Source organism: Toxotes jaculatrix, chromosome 23 (genome assembly GCF_017976425.1).
Source record: "Toxotes jaculatrix isolate fToxJac2 chromosome 23, fToxJac2.pri, whole genome shotgun sequence".
NCBI lineage: Eukaryota > Metazoa > Chordata > Actinopteri > Toxotidae > Toxotes > Toxotes jaculatrix.
Window position 1 is genome coordinate 2913817 of NC_054416.1, and position 20424 is coordinate 2934240.

General features: G+C 42.2%; 1 protein-coding gene across 1 annotated transcript in view; it reads left to right on the top strand.

Annotated features, from left to right (window-relative positions):
• The first annotated feature begins 3603 nt into the window (after nt 1–3603).
• The window catches only part of si:dkey-172j4.3 (diacylglycerol kinase delta), a 114688-nt gene continuing 97867 nt past the window's right edge, over nt 3604–20424 (top strand). Inside the window, exons 1-3 of the mRNA XM_041030744.1 lie at nt 3604–3881; nt 5022–5414; nt 6748–6852. Coding sequence (XP_040886678.1) covers nt 5322–5414; nt 6748–6852 — 198 coding nt within the window. The 5' untranslated portion in view covers nt 3604–3881; nt 5022–5321. The remainder of the gene's footprint in view (nt 3882–5021; nt 5415–6747; nt 6853–20424) is intronic.

Here is a 20424-nt window from a genome sequence, read left to right on the forward strand (position 1 = left end):
TCAGTGTCTCACAGTTAATGAGGAGGTCAGGTCCAAAACAATTAAGAGCAGAGTGTAAAGAGGGGGACAAAAACCTCCTGGGTGTGTGTGTGTGTGTGTGTGTCTAAGTATTAAGCGTGCATTTTCATGCAATTTAAGTTATATTGTCAATCACAATGTCACTATCAACTCAAATAAGCTGCTATTTTCACAGGTTAACCACCAGAGACCTGAATGTGTTAAATCATATGGCATGTGGATGAATCCTCACTTATGCTTGATAGTGTATACATTATTTAAAAGCTCAAAGCCTCACAGTACGTTCTGTGTAAACTATTTTAAGACCTGCAACAACAGTTGTTGATTTTGTAACAAGTGTGCATAAAAGAAGAAGAAAAAAAAAGGTGAGAAAAACCTTATTTTTTTACGATGTTTGTGCCAATGTAACTTTGGTTTCAGTATCACGTAGACTAAATGTGACGGTTTGGTAGTAAAGTCCAGAGAGTTATGTTCCAGAAGAAACTAGAATCATGACTATAGACAAAAGTATTCAAGAGCAGAGTCCATTTTATTTTGAGGCATGTTATTTTCGGGCTTGTGCTTCCGTATCTGACATGTGTGAGTGCTCTTTAATGGCTCATTTTCAATATTTGTGTTCAGGCTTATTTTAAGAGCTGATGTAACTCTTCCTTGTGCTGTTTTAGTCCATGTGTGTGGGTAGGTACGTGTGTAGGAGCCCAGTTTGGTTGTGGGTGGTGAGAACCTGAATGGCAGCAGAATTAGGACTGGGACTGGGTCCTTTCCCATCTTACCTTTGCCAGTGAACTGGTCTCATAACACCAGACAGCCTGTTTCCGCTGCCACTTAGTGGCCAAATAATCAGTTATTGCAAGTTTAAAGGAACAGTTCAACGCTATAATCTGCTCAAGAGTTTCATTAAGATCCTTTTCACTTTGTTTTGCGTGAATTAAACAAACAAGCGACAACAAACAATCTTGTCATCTAACTCTTGGAAAGAAAATAAATAAACCTATTTCCCAAAACTATTCCTTTAAAAACAAACAAGAATGTTTGGCATTTGAAGCGGCATGTAGCCGGAACTCAGTCGGACTAATTTAATGAAGAAAAAGAGGTTTATAAAAACATACATGCAACCAAAAACCCAAAAATATAAGATAATGAGTGGAAGAAAGATCACTGTAGAAAATTAGCTGTCGGAATAAAAACGTGTTGCATTTACAGAACTGCTGAATAATGTGTGCTTTCCCTGCAAACAGCAGCAATAATCAGTGTATGAATACAAAGCAGAAGCAATTCCTGCAACGTGCACATTATAAAAGAGATAAATATAGGGGTACGAGGATAACTGCTCGTGAAAGATTAGTACAGGATGTGCGACAGTATGTTCCTATTTGCATGATGATAATGACGGTGCAGTAATTTGCCCTCAGTTTGATACGTAACACGGAGCTGTTAATTATCTCTCTGTTATCAGTTTCTTTTATTGCTCAGCTCTGATTGCTGCTCCCACTGTGCGCCGCCTGGATGGGGAGGAGAGGAAATTTGACAACCTGTAAGCAGCTCACTGGGAGAGCTAGAAGGAGGTGTGTGTGTGTGTGAGAGAGAGAGAGAGAGAGAGAGAGAGAGAGAGAGAGAGAGAGCTTCACTTCTTCTTCTTCTTTTTTTTTTGTTTTTTTTTCTTCACATGTTTTCCTTCCCTCCCAGATTTGGAGAAAATTGTAAATTATTAGCCTTTGGAGACACGAAGAAATGAAAACAAAAACACAACAAGCCCTCGGTTTATCTCGCCCTGTGAGAATAACAATCACATGGTAGGATAAATATGCCAAATAACACCATCAAGTGTTGTCATTAGAGCCAAATGATTAGTGCATTAATTAAGCACTCAATTGGCAGAAAACGTATGTGATATCATAGTATTTGATTAATCGTCTGAGCCTCTCTGGCTGCTCTCTGGTTCCAGCTTCTTCAGTGTGAGGATTTTGTCTGTCAGACAGAATCTGAAGACATCACCTTGGATTCTGGGAAACTGGGCTTTTTCAAGTTTTGACATTTTATGGATGATTCATCAAGAACATTATGCAGATTATTCAGATATTAAAATAACCGTTAGCTGCAGCTCTACATGTGATTTTTTTTTCTTCATATGTATTTTTGCCCTTGGTCTTCTTTGTCCCTCCCTCCTCTCCATCCTTTTTCGCCCCTCCTTCTCTTCGTTGTCAAGGGCAACCGGAGGAAAGAGCCGAATACAGTCATACAATCACCTGATAGACAGGGGAATCCAGCAGGTGTGTGTATTCATGCTTGTTACTGGGCACGTGTCTTCCTTTTCCATGCTGCTGACCGACAGTTACAACCTAACAAAAAATACACAAATGCAGGTGGAGGAGGGAGGCGGAGAAGGGCACACACACACACACAGTGTAAATGAAGTGACTGTTGGCAGGCTCACAGCTAATTCAGCATGAATATTTAATCAACTGTAAACAAATTACTATTGCACTGAGTGGTGCCAGTGTGTGTGTTATGTTAGTGCATGTGTATATGTGTGTCGCTCAACCCTTGTGTTTAGTGTGTACATGTTGCTCTCTCTCACTCTCTGCCTTACTAATGTGGATGTCTCTCTCTATTCGGTGTGGACCTTCCTCAACAACAAGTCTACTGAGTGAGCTGAAATTTGAGCAGAAATCAGTGTGCAAGGTTTGCGAGTGCGTGCAAAGGTGCAGATTCATAAGTGAAAAGGCAAGTTTTGAGAGCAAGTCTGGACAGAATTTTAAGAGAAATAGATGCGTTGTTGCTTGCAGGAGGAATGTTGTGTCTCTAGATTTGAGCCAGCAGCGGGGCTTTCTGTGCAGTTTGTATCACTCACATGCAAACTCAGACCTGAACCAGCCCACTTACCAGGGAGCTGAACATCTAATCCCACTGAATTTTTTTTGCAGGGATGTAATGATTTTCATTTAAGATGTCTCAGCAGTGATTCAGCGCATGAGTAACTGCCACATTCTCTGAAAAAAGAAGTTTAATTCTTCCAAAAAAAAAAAAAAAAAAAAAAGTATGTCAGTTCTAAAAATGCTAAATATAAAGAGAAATATAAAGAGCTGATTCACGGATTCACTCAACAATAGCAAGGACACATGTAAACACTGAGTCAGATCCAGGACTTTTAAACCAGCCTTTCTTAGCTGTGTAGAACATTAGTCTGCAGGTAGTGCTTCAGTGAAAAGAAACACCTTGATGTGATATTAATCGATTTTTAAGTTGCCAAATCGATGCTTGCCAACGCTGTAATACTATACACACCTATCGTTAGGTGCCTTAATCTTGCCACGTGCTCATTGTGTGCCTGGAGAAAATTAACCAAACCAAACTACCAGCGCACACACACACACACACACACAGGCCCATATTTGTTGGTGTGTGTGTGTTAATTAGTGTGTTTCCTTGTGTGCACGTTAGGCCTATGTTTGCCTCACGCTCTCTTTCTTGCGCGCGCATGCGTGCGTGTGCGCGTTATTTGCTCTCCGTTTAACCTCAGAACAGCGATTCGAGGCGACTCAACACGGCCGCTTGCAAATCTCTCTCTCTCTCTCTCTCTCTCTCGCGCTCTCGCCCCCTGCTCCCTCCTCCTCCTCCTCCCCCACCTCCCTCCCTTCTCTTCCTACCTGATTCAGATCCGCTCCGACGCTATGCGTATGACCGCGTCTCTCTCTGCAAGGCGAGCACCACCGGAGAGACCCGCACGCTGCTGCTGACCGCCGGCCGAACGCGAGCACACATCGCCGGCCGACGAGCGACCCAGGCCGGGCAACAGGAGCGGGAGACACCGCCGCTGATTAACCTCCGCCGGAGGAGAAGGGGGAAGACATTAGCGGGCGAAGGTAAATAATATCCATATTTTATCGACACATGAGAGCTCAGAGGGGGCTTATTTGTGCAGAGGAGGTGGCCGCGCGGTAACGCTGGCCGTCCAGGTCGCTGATAAATGTTTTCGCGTTTTTGACAGCTGAGCCGACCGAGCCCATCTGACGAACATGCAGGAGTTAAATTGAATATTGATGTTTATTTTGCGTGTCCGCCGAGAGCTCCTACAGTAAACAGCGATATGGACGGAATGAATGATCAAGCTGGCTGAAGGCGCACGGCAGCCTGTTGTGCATCCGTTATCGTTTTCTGCTTCTTCTTCTTCTTTTTTTTTTTTTTTTTTTTTTAATTTATATTTCAAACCTGAAAGCAACACAAACATAATTTAACAGACCGAACCCCTCCTACACATGGACAGCGTTTGGACACCGACTCTGTTTTGAGCATTTATGTGCTCCAAGTTTGGCGTCCTCGGGGCGGCAGTGAAGTGAGATGCAGACAGGTTTTTGGATAACGTTTCCACACCGTAATCAAGGAAACGCACGCTCTCACGCGCACACACGTTCACAGCCCGCACACATTCACTTTTTTGGCTGCCTTAGTACCTGTTCCGCGTGCGAGTGCGCGTGCTTCTACGTGTGTGCGGTTATGAAACACGCGGGAGCTCACATATCTGTTGCTGTTGCTTGGCGAGCTGTGTCATGCAGAGTTGTCCGCCTGTGCTGAGCCATGTCTTCATCTTCATCATCATTGTTGTGATTATCCTTGTCCACCGTTTGTCCTTGTCATCATCGCCATCTTCATCACCAGCTCTACAAACATCATCATCATCATCATAGTTTTCCTGTGTGTGTCGCTTTCCTAAAGAGCTGCTCCGCACAGACTGAAACCACGGGTCTAAAGTGTTGAACTGTCCAAGTGTTTTCTCACAAACGCAAGAAGTAAAGAGGAACAGAGAAAGAGAAGCAGTTGTCATTGTCTCTTTAGCTCTTTAACTGAAATTGTGTTACAGAGGCAGAATAGAAAATTAGTGAGAGTTGGGAAAGACGGTTGTGTATTTGTTCTTAACTCTCAGTGAGGGAGCTGCACGTCCCTCACTATGAAACTCCGAGAGCTTTTCTCTCCTAATCAATAATTCATTCTTCCATCTTTTCCAGAGTTGGCCGTGAATAGAGAGATCAGAAAAAGAGGAGTGTGGCGTCCCGGTGTTGCCGTCCTGCTCGTCCTCCTCTCCTCTCTTCCTCTGCTTTGCCAAGCTTTCACATCTCACCAGACTCCCCTCTTTCCCCTTCCATCTCCTCTGAACTCTTTTATTCAGAACTCCTCCTCCTCTGCAACTGGCAGACTTTTCATCCACCTCTACACCTTTCACACCTGTTTCTTCTCACCCTCTCTCTCTCTCTCTCTCTCTCCCTTTTACCATCCTTTCCTTTCTCTTCTTTCACCTTTGACTCATCATGGCATCCAAACTGAACCCCAACGTCCTGTATGTGTCGGAGCCGGGCGAGTCGCTGAGGTCTTCCCAAGCAGACTCTGAGAGGACTCACATGGTAAGTTCTGTTCCATCTAGTGTACATTTAAATCTACAAAAGGCCAGATTTTACTCTAATGATATGACTAAATAACTGAGTGAAGCGGCAGCGGGGAAAAGTGGCCTAATTCTCTGTGATAAAACACCACAGATTTACTTTCTTTGGCCAAATAAGGCAAAGGTTTCACTTTTACATCAGGGTGTGAATGCTGTCTGCAGTTAATCCTCACCCACCTCCAGTTTTTTTTTTATGAACAAAAGAGGCAGCCCACCATCTTTCCTTCACACTTCAATGAAACTTACATGTTAATTGCATAACGTAAGCCCTGAAGAAAAACAAAACTCTGTTGTATTTAGAAACTTTTTCCACACCATGATTTGACCTGCATCTTTAAAGGAGGAACCACAAACTAATTTAAAGATTCTTTATTTATTTTTTGACCTTGACAACTGTGCTTGACTGGTTTTTGAATCCCCCCTCCCTCGCCTAATCCTGCAGAAATTATAAAATCTCAGCTCTGCTTGTCCTGCAGAGGAAATAAGATTTTTAAATATACGTACAGTTACTTGGCTGTGAAAAACATTTTTAGAACCACCTTTTAAAAAAGTTATTACAAATCTGGATCTTCACTGCATGACCCGGTTGCTACCAACGTAAGCAGTCGAATCTTCTTAGCACACAGGAAGTGATGAATGATAACATAACCCCTTGTTCATACTGTTAGCGTCAGAATGAATCAAGTCAGGAAACATCCATTCATTTGCAACAGGGTCAAACGACCAGATAGAGGCTCAGTAAATGTGTGAAAAAAACATGTTGGTCACTGTTTATTTCTGTGCGTTTTAGTTTCCCATCCAGTCTGATTTACAGTGTTTTTATAAACAGAGTTTCCACACTCCAAGTGCGAAGTGGCTGAAAAGTTGAATACGGGAATTCAGAGGTTCCTGCTTCTCTTTTTCCTTAATTTGAAAGATGACGGGGACAGATGCATTTCTCAGAAATAATCCATGGAGACCTCTGAAGCAGGGTTACTTTTCAGAGGTCACGTCCTCAGTATTTTAAAGGGCATTAATTATTTCTTCATGCAAAAAGACTTTTGATGTGGACGACACATTTGACAGTCAGGTTTTTTAAGTTTCGCTCCTCATTGGCTTTTTTTTCTGTCCAGTTTGAATAATTTCCACCCAAGAGTCATGATCTAGCACATGATACACCCTATATCATGTAAAGCACTGTGAAAGCGTTAATCAACATGAAACGTGGTAGCTGCAGATCAGTAATTAGACTCAGCTGACACCTTTTATTCTGCGTACAGTGGATCCAAATTGCAACTATCAATCTTTTTGTTCAGGCTGGAGAAGCCGGAGAAGAGTCATCAGACAGCGACGGGGAACAAGAGGAAACGTCACACAAACTGATCCGCAAAGTGTCGACATCGGGACAAATAAGGGCCAAGGTAGGAAAAGACGTGAGAGTGAAAGCGAATATGTGAATGTGGAGGTGGGATGATGATCTCTGCCGTGTTTTATCCATTAAACAGGGCTCCCAGTGGTCAGAGAGTTTCTGGAATATCACTGAACTTTGTTTTGTTTGTGTTGAACATAGAAAAAGTGAGGAAACGGGCTAAAGCCTCTGGGACGTGTCAGGTAATATCAGATAAAGTTATTCCACAGCGTCTTGTGTTACAGACGGTGGAGTTCTGGCTGGTCTTTGACATTTTTGAAACGTCGTACCCACTTTTTTTTTTTTTTTAAACTTTATACATATTAAAACAGAACTTCTGGGTAAAAAAAATATTAGCAAACCAGGGAGAGATGAAATGTTTAGGTTCATGAAAGTGACTTATGGAAAGTCATGGAATTTTCCATCAGGGCCACTCTGGGAACCCTGATTAAACATTCGAGCTGCTCATTTATTTAAGAGCTAATATAAAATTTAAACATCTCGCCAAAGAATTGATGTGTGCCTGTGGAGGTGAAGCCATTTGAAGGACACCTGCTTTTATCTCAAGCTGCACTCACTGTCATCACACGCTTTTCAAGGGGATTGAACTCTTAATGTGTTAACCGCATGAATCAGCCCACTGAAGGATCTTTCACTTCATCTGTGTTGTTCCTCTGTTCAATCATTTCCCTCTGGTGTATCTTTATCAACACTTTAATCAAATCTCTGATCTTATCTGCGCCTCACCCGAGTCTGCTGAGGTCAGCTGACTTCTTGCACAGGCCTGGTCCACTTCCTGCCTGCGTCATTTTCCTCTTTTACCGTCTCTGCGATGACGAGTCATTCTCAAATCTCTGATAGCTCAGCGGACGTAATCAAACGGCAGCAGTTACCTCTCTTACTGGGCTGACTTCTGATAGCTAGCTGTTGGTCTCTGGACTGTGTTTTAATGTGACATATTGATGGTGTGAAATTAGCCTCTGGAAAATACTCACACACACACACACAAATGGGGCTTATCGGTTGTTGATGAACTAATATCCACAATGAGAAATGCATCTTTTGAAATGCAAACACACAGATGACAGCAATCCCAATTACTATCATGTATGTGTTTTGAAATCGTTATCCATTACCTTCATTGACCGTCAACCGTAAATCACGCTTGGATCAATATGAGACATAGGATACCCCTGCAAACCGTGTTGTCATGGGGACAGTATCCCATAATGCCACATTTGTTCCTGGAGTGGATAATGGTATTGGATATCAGTCGGGTATTGATCAGTTAATCTCATCGGACACAGCTGTAATGTGGTGTATTGAGATGTGATGTGCGTGCCCATATAAGGAAGCAAGGAAACTACAGGAGGTTGCCGTGGTTTCAGATTTTTTTTTTTTTTTCATCTAAACAAATTTAAATTTCGTAACACATCATATTACAGGAAATATAAAACAAAGCACATAAGCAGATTAAACATAATATAAAATATATAGTTATAAAATTTAAGTGTGTATATATTTGAGTTCATTCTTTTTCTATTTTATTTTAGAGTTTACCAAATATGTAATTTTAAGGGGCAGATTAAATGAAAATGGAAATAAACATAAGCCTTCTGTTATATTGTTAGAAATGACGACCGAAATCTGAAGAAATAAAATCTCGGTGAAGTTCATCAGCAAACGTGACACAGAAACGTGCAGTGTGTGTAAAGTGAGATTTTTCATATTTCTCCAGCCTCAGTTTCAGTATGGCGATGTCATCATGCATCTCTCCTCCCATTGGCCGGAAAGAGGCTGCTGCCATCGGTGGCCGCGTATCTGACGCTCACCAGCTGTCAGTCAAACTTTACAATGCTGTGATTAGTTGTTTGTAAGTTCTCACTGAGCGTTGATTAGATTGTGTGTACCTACAGTCATGTGACTTAGATTAAGTTAATCATCGACTCCAGGATTATGCTTCAGTGACAACGACGGCTTGAGCGGCTTAGTGAGTTTGTGTGTCCCTTTGTTTGTTCGTGGGCAGGTGCAGTTGTGTATTGGAGCGTGTGCGTGAGTGTTTTTGACAACGTATGTGCTAAAATGCTAAAATGGTTCATAATGAGTGTGTTTTCTTATTGTGTTGTTTACTCCTCAGCAACATTAGAGCAGCTCTGCCTTTTAGTCCTCTGCCATGCCTCGCCTCATTTTGTCCCCTGCCTGTTACCGTACTTGTTAGAGCGGCAGTCTGTTGGCGCTCTTGTTAAGGAGGTGCTAATTCTTATCAACTGTGACCAGACATCCTGACACTATTAGATTAATTCAGTCCTCAGTGGTGAGTCGCTAAATAATTATACAGATGCAGCGATAGCCCTGGAAGACCGGGCACGTCATTTCCATTCCACTCAGGAGATGTTCGTGTTGTAATTAAATATCTTTGGGTTCAGGGACGAGCTTTTTGATACTTGCACAAATGGAGCTAATGTTTTCTCGCTAGAAGTGAGAAAGACTCACTGACATCTGACCTTGCTGTTAACGCTTTGCAATTTCACAAAATCAAATTTTTTTTATGGTTTATCTTGAATTCAGAATAGATTTCTTTTTTTTTGGGGGGGGGGGGGGGGGGGGGGCACATAATGTTATGAAAGTTCCTCTTAAAAAAAAAAAAAGCAGCTCAGCCACATTCTGCCAGGTGTGTGTGATAGACAACCACTCACACTGTAAATGTGTAACTGTAGTCTGCACTGTAATCAAAGTGAATGTGACCTTGGAGATCTTGCTAATTGGCTGACTCTGTAAAACTCGGCCCTCAGACTCCACTGACCACACTGGATTTGAAGACCGATGGAGATTGATTTGCTGAGCGTCTGTAGTTTTGTTTTTGTTTTGTTTTTTCTAATCTTTGTGAGAATCAGTTTGTGTTTTTGACCTGAGACTCGCGCCGACCTGTTTGTGCAGCTAAAAGAACTCAACCCAACCCAACTTCTGATTTTCTGAAGTGACTGTGGGGACGATCAAGATCATAATTAGCAGGGTGTTAAATTTACGGGAAGCAGCAGCAGCAGCAGCTTGTTTAACACAGGAAGCAGTTGTGGGAAAAGCATGTGATGTTAGTTTTGAGAAATAAAAGTTGCTGCACATTGACTTTAAGGTTTTGTGCTGTCAGTCATTTGCTGTCAGCTGTGTCACATGTTGTAGCAAAGGTCTATAAATTGTGTTTGTAACTGTTTTGCTGAGGGACTGATCTCTGCTTTCTGTTCTTTCTTTCCTTTCATCCTTCCTTCCTCTTCTTGTCCTCCTCCTGTTTGCTTTGCTTTCATTTACTGTGGAAAATAAAGGACACAGGAAGAGAATGAGGCGGAAGAGCAAACAGCTTCTTTGAATTGCGTGTGTGTGTGTGTGTGTGTGGCATCAGTGTAGTAGGTCGGTCACGCAAGCTGTAATGGACGTGCATATGAAAGTACACAGACATACACACACAAAAAGGGCAGTCCCTTCATTATGTTTGTTTCCATGTGAGGTACACAAGACATCTTTCTTTCTTTATTCTACTTTTCCATCTCTGTCTCTCCTCCAGACAACTTTTCTTCGTGCCCCTGTTAGTTTTCTTTCTCTGTCTCTTCCCTGCACTGTTTACTTTATTTTTTTCCACTTCATTTTTCTATTTCTCTTCGTTTCTCAGCAGGTTTCTCCGTGTTTGTGCTGCACATTTCATCCTTTCTTTCCATTCTGGGTGTTTTCCAGCAGCCTCAGGAGAGTTTTCCCTTCCAAAAAAAAAAAACATAATTGAAATTAACACCAGCAACCTCTTTATCATATTCACCCTGTTTTCCTACATTAATCTTCTTATTTTTCTTGTTTCCTGATTTATATGATTTTTGGAGCATTTTTACCAGGATGTCATTTTTAGATGTGAGGAATCAATAAAAGTTTTCTCTGCTTCCCAACCAAACACTTTTCCTTCTAAAATAGCCGCACCACTGCGGATTATATAACCAGTCGTATTTCTGGCATTTTGAGTGGTGACCAACAGGTAACACTTTTTTTTTTTTTTTTTTTTTTTTCTTTCCCCTTCCATTCCTGTGGATTTCCTGCACGGTGCTTTGGAATCAAACCCACTATATTTGTTCTTTTTTATCTGCATCTCGCTCCCGGTGCAGAAATCTGTGTGGGTGTTCACTGCAATGGCGATGAGGACGAGTTATAGATGTGTGTGTGTGTGTGAGTGTGAGTGTGTGTGTGTGTGCGCACGTGTGTGTGTGGGACGGTAAACAGAAATGGCTTGAGGAGAGTGCATGAGTGTGTGGGATGGCCAATGTTGTGTGTGTGTGTGTGCGCGCTTTGATTTATGCCCTTGGCTTGATGTGATACAGCTGCAATAGTGTGTGGGTCAATACTGAGAGAGAGAGAGAGAAAGAGAGTGATGGAAAGAGATGAGGAGAGAGAGATGGAGATAGGCAGAGGAGAGAAAATTACTAAGTGGAAGAGGGAGAGAGATGGAGACAGAGTGTAAAGTAGCAGAGAGACAGATCCAGAGTCAGTTACATAAGAAATCTACACAGCAAACAGCAGGCTCTAATACCCATATTTACCACCACAACAGGTTGGCAGGACTATAGAGGAGGCGGTCTGACTATTTAAGATGTGTTGCTCAGTCGCTGGCACAAAGATCGCACAAAACACATTGTTTCCTTAAGGCTGAACAAACATGCTCGGTGCATTTTCTGCCTTATAAAACATCTCAGAAGCTTTTTATGAATGTTTTCAGTTGCTTTAATTGTCTTTCTTTCATCATCTTTTCCTCTTTTATTGGTTCGTCGCCACCATTTACAGCACTTTACTGCTGTAACTTGTTGATATGTGGAGCTGAATTAAACCGAGGGATGTCATACGCCTGTTCTTTCCCGTTGCATATGATAGAAATACACAGTCGCCGAGTTAAACACCAGATTAATTCTTCATTCAGATTTCCATTATTGTCACTGTAGCTGTCTTTATTGTATTTGCTAAATCTGGACCTAATTGTAGAACATTGATGGGCATATCCACTACAGCCACATTTATCACTGCTTGTATTTTATAGGTAATCTATGATAAAGTGGCTAACTTGCCATGATGCACAATGGACACAGTGAGTATTATTGATCGGCTTTAATGAAATTACTGTACATAGGCTGTTAATCATACATGCATGAGTGTACTCAGCTAGAGGCAATCACACACACACACACACAGAGTGAGTTTAAATGCTGAGTCGGTCTGTCTCCGGTCCTGACTGGTGGTCTTAACTGGAGCCTTCCAACTTAGTTTCCATTGATTTAACCTCATGTTCCCCCGTGAGACGTCAAAGAGAGAACTCTTCACTTTCAAAGAAAGCAGGAAGTCCTCAAAAACTTCACTTTACATTAAGGGAAAGTAGGAAGTCCTTAAAAAGCTCAGAAGAAAAGAGTGAATGAATGAATGAAATATCCACCCACCTGGTCCAGTAAAGATGTTTTTTTAAAATACATTATGGAAGGAATCTTGGAACAAATTCCAGGTATTTTTCAACCTTGGTCATATTCTACTGATTGTTTCCATATGAAATCTGGCAAAACATTAAATATCAAGGCACAAATACATTTTCCATAAATCATTTTAAATACTTGTCTCTGAGTCTGTGGGAAACCAAACTAGCTGCCTGTTGCAAAGTTAGCATCAGAATGAGCATAGTCATGAGAATGAGAACTAGGCTGAACCCTGAACCAGGTTATTTGACCTGTATCCGGTATCTGCTATCTATCCAGGTTATCTATGGCCAATAAAAGGTTGGGAAAACATTAGCTGGCAACAGGAGATCGTGTCAAGGCAAATGCAGTGTAAATAGTTAAGTGTTTAGACAGTAGCCTAAATGTTGAAAGCAAATGCTTTGATTTCGTGCCGGGACCACATCTCTCTTTTTTCTCTTCAGTTTCCAAAGCTGCTTTAATGAGACTTGCTCGTGTCTTAACATCGTTTTGTGAACATTTTGTGTCACGTCGGGTTGATGCATCTGTCAAACACTCGGCTCTTTTCCTTAAAAGCATCTCACCTCATACGTAACATCACAGTGACTGTCACTGTGGTGATTGTTGTACATGAACGTCACAGATTTATATCAGCAGCAGCAGAGTGAGGGTGAAGTGGCTTTACATACATGTATTGATCTCTCTTTTTCACTCTTCTTCTTCTCCCTCCTCCTGCTGTTTGTCCTTTCTTTTCCTTCGTCTTTGTCTTTTTCTTCTGCTCTTCCAGTTTCAACCTCCCTGTCTTTGCCCCTCCATCTTGCCCTGTCATTCCTCCTTCCTCCTGTCTCTGCGAAGTCTACACCACCATTAGGCTTCAGTCTGCAACACGCCATTAAGGAAAACGTGTGTGTGCGAGACAAAGTTGATGAGGTATCTACAGCGGCTGCGTTAAACATAGTGACACTCACTTTGAAAATGTGCTAATGATGAGGAGACAACAATATCTCCAGTCTCTGTGTGTGTGTGTGTGTGTGTGTGTGTGTGTGTAGTCACTAATGAACTAATGTGTGCTCTCAATCAGGAGCAGCTGTGTGTGTGTGTGTTTTTGTGTTACCGCTAATGAGCCAACACGTTTCAGTCGTGACAGGTGTGCATTTGTCTGTGTTGGTGTGTGTGTGTGTGTTTGTAGAGCTGCTAATATGCTAACGTGTGTTATCAATCAGTGGAAGGTCTGTGTGTGTGTGTTCGTGGGCATGTACTGTTCATCACTTTTTGTCTTTCTCTGCTGGCTAATGGAGACTGACAACACAAAGCATGAGCTTTGATGGATTTGTCTCAGAGATCTGAGCTGAAATCTTTTTCTGTGTCACTGAGTGATAATATTCATTCGGCTTCGTTAAAGCTTCATAGGTTTGAATTTTCTGATGATCTCAGTAGTGTCTGCGGATGTTTTCAGCATATTGACCTCTGACCTCTAACCTTTGCAGGTGAATGTGCTTCGTGTGGCCTTTCACCATTAACAAATCAAACTGATTTTGTGAGCAAACGAATCCATCAGAGATAAAATAAAAAAAATAAAATCATTCTGCTTCATGTCTCAGGTCTGATACTGTCAGGTCTGTCCAGATCTCATCATTAACATATATGACAACATAACAGGAAATTGTTCTGAGAAATGATCTCAAATGAAAAAACTGGGAACTCTGATTTTACAGTGTGGAAGTGGATTTGGTGTGTCACCTTCTTCTTCTTTTTTTTTTTTTTTTTGACTTTTGCTTTGCTAGAGTTGAAAAAATGGGAAATTATATAAAAGGAAAACATGGTTGTGCTGAATGACAAGAGAGAAGTAAGTGACGCATTCAGTTTAGAAACTCGAGATCACTTTCTTACTTGAAATACATTTACTACTTCACGCAGCGTGTTGTGCACGCTGGGCTGTTCTGTCACCATAACGTGTCTATTAATGAGACACAGAGGCCACAACATTTCCTGTGATGCTCTGCTGCTGTCACTGGGTACAGTTTATCCTGTCAGGGTGTTGGCCTTTAAAACAGGACAACAAGCAGAAGGAGATGCATTCACACTCAAATTTATCTCTGTTTTGTGTTTATTTCCCTTTTTCTTTTTTCCCTTGAGTTGTTTTTTACGCCGCTGTGCTCCTCTTGTTTTAACCCTGCTATCTCTTCATCTTTCTTTCTCTCTCTCTGTGGCCAAAAATAGACTCACACTGGGTTTTTGTCAGCCTCTCTCTCTCTCTCTTGAAACCTCTTTAACAGGAAGCCAGAGACAGTCACCACAACACACATACACATGCACACAAATGCACACACACACACACACACACACACACACACACACACACACACACACACACACACACACACACACACACACACACAAGCACACACACACATGCAAACATGTTGCTGTTGCAGTACTGCTGTCCTGAGAAATCAAATAAATTTTACGATTCAGTTAATTCTCTGTGAGTGCAACGTTTTTTTTTTTTTTATCTGGTTGTGTGTCTGTGCATTTGTGATAGAGTTCATGTGTGTAAGTGTGTTTGTGTGCCTATGTGCTATCACACCCCCCCCCGACTTGAAGGCTTGAAGTACCACATGAAGAGTAAGTGTCTGAGTCAGCAGCACGAAAAAACACATCTGTTAATGACACTTGATGTAAAAACTGCACCGTGTGTGTGTGTCTGTGTACTTGTAGATCTGTCATTGTGGAGAGACAGTGAGATTCAGCTCTATTCACTACTCTTACATCTCCTACAATTACAGTAATTAGAATTATTAGGATTGTTACAACTGCTGCGTCTGTCCACCTGCTGTGCACCTTTCATTGTACACACACAGGTGGTACAGCGGTTTGACTGCGGCACCTGGCCTGTGGCCTGGTCATGCATTCTTACTAACACAACTGGCCACATCTGTGTGAGGGAAGCCAGTGCCTCTGTGTTGTGCAGCCTGCTGCATATGCCCATTAGCCTTTCTCCTGCTGGCCCATAAACGCGACTTTAGTCCGTTTGCTTTGACCACAGTGATTGTCAGACAGTTCTGCTTCGTCCCTCTTACACCCTGGTACGTGTGTGTTTTCCGACCTGTGCTGGTACTGTACAACTTGGTGCTTCCCTCTTGAAGTTACAAGGTTTAAGTCAGACAGGGTTGAAGGGAAGTGTCTGATGTGTGAAGACACCCTTTGTGTGTCACCAACCTATGTAGGCGTGTGCTTCACTTCCTGCACAGTGAATAACACGGCAGGGTTCCCTGTTGAATATTTTGAAAGTGGGAAGATCATGTGTCATAGTTTATATTTTTTATTTAGATGACGATAACAGTATTGATAACTTTTCATAGAATGACCCTAAAAACGCTGTTTTAATGCAGACCTCAGCTACATGCTACAACATGCAAATAATAGACCATCTAACCAGAGACCATGCATTAAAACAGGATCCCTTAATCTCTTGTTGTACGCCACCGTAATTTATAAAATGATGTAGATGTATTGTGTTATAAAAGGTCAAACGCACTCAGAGTCAGGAAACAACACAAGAAAAAAAAAATCTGTTGGTGGGAACAGAAAGGAGCATATTTTTAACTAGAATATATTCAGGGATCTGATGGGTTCAGATGTTACGGCCTGCCCCTGAACTCGTCGCAGAGGTCAGAGAAGGTCTTTGATTGCAAAACCATCCTGAGTTATTAGTGAATCTTACTGGAAACAGAGTCTTAAGTAAAACTGAAAGAGAGACTGATAGAGAACTACAGTGTACTGGCTGTCAGGGTGACTGTGCTGGAAGGATGTGGCTTTCCTTCTAAAAACAACACATTTTATTTTTATACCACTGTGTGTGTGAGTGTGTGTGTGTGTGACTGAGTGAGTGTGTGTGTGATGTTTTCAACAGAAAGATTCTGGTCAAAACAAAAGACAGATAAAGATAGAGTGGGAGAGTCAATACATACCTGGGTAGTTGCTGAATGACTTGAGCGTGGAAAAGGAAGAATTTCATTAGAATTGATTTATTATGAAGACGTGTTGAGCACCAGTGAAAACAATTAAACGTCAAGTGCATGTGAGGAAAAACTGAACATGTGAACTTCGGTATTCCTCTTTCAACAAACCCCCCAGTGATGGTTAAAAGTGATGTGCTGAGAAGCTCCGGAGTAAGAAGACATTGAGTTGGCTCTGCTTTGCCGAATAAATAAAACAAATAACTTTGATGCTTAATTTTGATGCCGACATGAACGAGAAAACCTAAAAGTGATGCAGACAAAATCACAACAGCTACCAAGCTTGCATGTCAACAGATCCACCCCCATGTTGATATGGTTCAAAGCCCTAGAAAAAAAAACAAAAAACCGTAAGTGGACCTTGAGTTGTTGGAGAGGTTTGGAGCTGCTACAAAGGCAAAAAGAGTTTCAGACATGTTTTGCATGGCAAAATCATTTTCTCTGCCAACACAAGTTGCAGTGTTGTGTTTCAGGTACAGTTGCTCAATGCAAATCATTTTTAAAATGAACAAATTCAAATAAGAAAGAGGCTCAGTTATTTCCGGTGTCACACTCACCAGCTTCTCACATGTGACTAAGAAAGCTGTCAAATTTTCTTTCTCTCCATCTTCCTTCTGCGCATATGGACCAAAATATTGCCCGTTGTTCCTCTGTTGTTCCTCCTCTCCCTGTTGGAGATCAGTGGTTTATGGCTCAGACAGGGTTAAAGAAAAATGGTCGGTGTGCCTGCGCTCTGTGTGCAGAGACCTTGTATTTGTCGCGGAGCTGCGTTGGCGTGTGCTGCCCTTGTGTTTACACTCTTTCACTAAATAGACAGTACGAGTGAGGAGAAGTGCATTTCGTCCTGAGGATGAAGGAGGTGAAGAGGGTCATCTGTGCATCAGAGGTGGAGAATCCAGCTTTTCTCTGGATGGAAACAATCACCTGCTGCTGATCAGGAGACAAATGTGTGAGGTGTTTTCATCTGTGAGGGACCCCTAATCTTGTTTTAGGCCCGTTATCACAAGATCTCATACACACATTTTCATACAAAGAATTTTTCCCCAGGATCAGTGGATCTTCGTATTTCTTGTTTTGTCCAACCAGCAATGTAGAATCATGCTTTCTACCCATCCACTGATTGGTTCATCTACTTTTTTATTTTTAGTAGATATCAAAACAACATACTGAACAGTCACACCAGCTTTCAGTTTCTGTAGATTCTGTACTTCCTGTGTGCGTTTGGCTTCCTGGCTTCCTGCTGGCGACCCTCCCTGACACCTTAATTTCCTTTTAGTAAAACTGCAGCATCTCAATTAGTGAAGATGGGACCCTCTCGTGTTGATCCAGCTCCGCTTTGTGACTTGAGCTGATGAGGCCGGCTGATTTTATCACACAAATCTTGCTTAGTCCAGCTTTTAAACACTGCACTTTGTTGATGCACCCTGTCGCATTTACTCTAATTGCTGATGCCTTCCATTTTTTCATTTGACCTCAGAGCCAGCAGTGCCTCTGTTTTGGTTTTTTTATTTTGGTTTTCTTTCTTTTTTTTTGGAGGTTGGGCGGGGCGGGCATCTATTGAGCACTTAGTTGGCCTGCAGAGGCTTTTGAGTCTTGGAACGAGGCTTCCTCCCCCTCCGACTCGGGCCAAGGACACAACTGGCACAAAAAGATGAGGACAAGACGATTTATAATCATATTAGGAAGGAGCGCTTACTCAGCCCGAAGTCGCACGAATGCCAGCTTCTCTCCATTTCCATCTCTATCTCGCTCCCTGACTCGGCCTTTTGTCTCTCGCTGCCTCTGCGTCTGCCACTCTCTCTTTCCTTAGTCATCAAGCTTAACGCTGAGCCAGACAGTGAATCATATCAGAGTTAGAGGCACTGGCAACTTATCAGAAAGACAACAAATACCCCCCATTTCTTTTTTTCCCCTTTTTTTCAGCTTCTCAATCTGGGTAATGAAGCCGCACGCAGACTCAATCCAAGTTAGCCTCATATACACGGACACACACACACACACACACACACACACACACACACACAATGCCCACCCCCCCGAGCACACACAAGCATGCACGCAAATACACACCCAAAGCTGTTCACATGTACAAAAGGTTTTACCAGGAAAGAAACTGATGTTTGCAAGAGAAAAGCCACATCCTTTCAAACGCAGAGCAGGGCTGAGGGAGCTTACTGTTTTCTAAACAAAGAGCTGATCGAATGTCACTGTAAGCAGTGAGAGAAGAAGAAAAAAGGACAGAGTGGACAGAGGGAGAGAGAATGGGAGAAGGAGAAGGGGGAGACGGAGAGGAGAATAGAGGGGGAAATGGGAAGTGAGTGTGCGAAATGAGAGATGTATGTTTGTTAGGTGTAGTGGAGGGAGGTGGCTGGTTAGTAAAAGCTCCTTTGTATTTAAAGTAGGTCTGTGTGTGTGTGTGTGTGCGTGTTCGTGTGCGTGTGTGTCTGGTATTTCATTTAACACCTAAAGAAAGAAATGTCCTACATACCCCTTGTGCATGCGTGTTACTGCGTGTCTATATTTGTGCATGTGTGTCAGAATTTGGGTACAAGTCTTCCTCTCTCTCTCTCTCTCTCTCTCACACACACACACACACACACACACACACACACACACACAGACACACACACACAGACACACACACACACACATTCAAACCTTACTGGTAGGGCACTGTGGTAAATCTCCTCGTGAACTCTGAGCAGATTGCAGTGTGGGAATCCAACCTGTCTGTGGCTTCTTCACTGTGTTCACCATGGAAGTGTGTGCGCACACGCGTGTGTGTGTGCGCAGCATGTGTTTGCAAAGACGTGTGCAAGCATGTAAATACCGACATGCTTTATCTCAGACACATATGTGGTGTATAAATAGCAGCACAACAAACAAAATGCACAGTGTACAACGAAGCAGTGTCATGGTTTTTCATATTAATCAGTGTGTGTGTAAATAAACATATTACCAAGATGATCTGCAGCCTCGTCAGACAGCAGTAAACCTGCTGCTAAAACTTATTAATGGTGTTATTTTATTACCTGTAGCTTTTTACAGATGCAGATTTTCTCACAGTATAATTATTGAACAGTCATGAATTACAGTAAAGCATCAGGTGGTTTGTGCATGCGTGTGTGCAATGTGTTTGCAGATGAATGAGCAAATGCGTGCACATGATAAGATCATGATAAAATTCCCCACATTTGTGTGTGTGTGTGTGTATGTGTGTGTGTGTGTGTGTTTGCAGCAGTGTGTTCCTGTTGCTGCAGCAGCGCAGGATTCCCTTCAGTCTGACGAATAGACGGAGGAATCAGAGACTCACAGATGGAGCGCTGAGAGTCTTCTGCTTCTGTGAAAAGACACACACATACACACACCCACACACACACACACACACACGCAAAGACACATACAGAAGTTTGTCATGCTTTCTGCACCACCACTAACCACTCAGTGAACTCCTTTGTAGAAAGTCTATTTTTGTCGTCCCATGTCTATGTTTGAGAAACCGAAGCTTATTCTAGAAACAGGCTATTACTGTATATGGTAAATCCCCAACTGTCCTCTGCCGTTGTTTATGCATCAGGTTCCTTTTTTTTCTACTTTGCTCTTTTATTTGTCGTTTTTTTTCTGTTCCTGTTTTTGTACTTTTTGTTCTTTCCTTCCCTTTCTTTCTTTTCTTTCTCACCTCACTTCGTTGTGGCTTTTATTTGCGTTCTCTTTTCCTTGTTCCCCTTTTCTTGCCTTTTGTCTTCTTTGTTCTTATTCTCTTTCTTGCTTTAGTTTAGTCTTGTTTGCTCTTTTTTTCTGACTTTGTCATTTTTGCTCTTTCGAGCTTCCTTTCCGTCTTTCTTTCACTCCGTGTTTTCTGTCTCTTTCTCTCTGTCGGTCACTGCACAAGTCTGTCAGTGTGAGTGTACAGGCGTGCTGCGCAGCAATCTGTTGCCTGTCAGATTAACACACAACACACACACCAATTTGCTTTCACATAAATAGGGCGTATACTTTAAGTATAGCATTGCATTAACTCCCACTTTAGCACAGACACACACACTCAAACACCCACCTGTTATGCAAGCAGCAGAGGAGAACAGATCATGTTGTTATCAC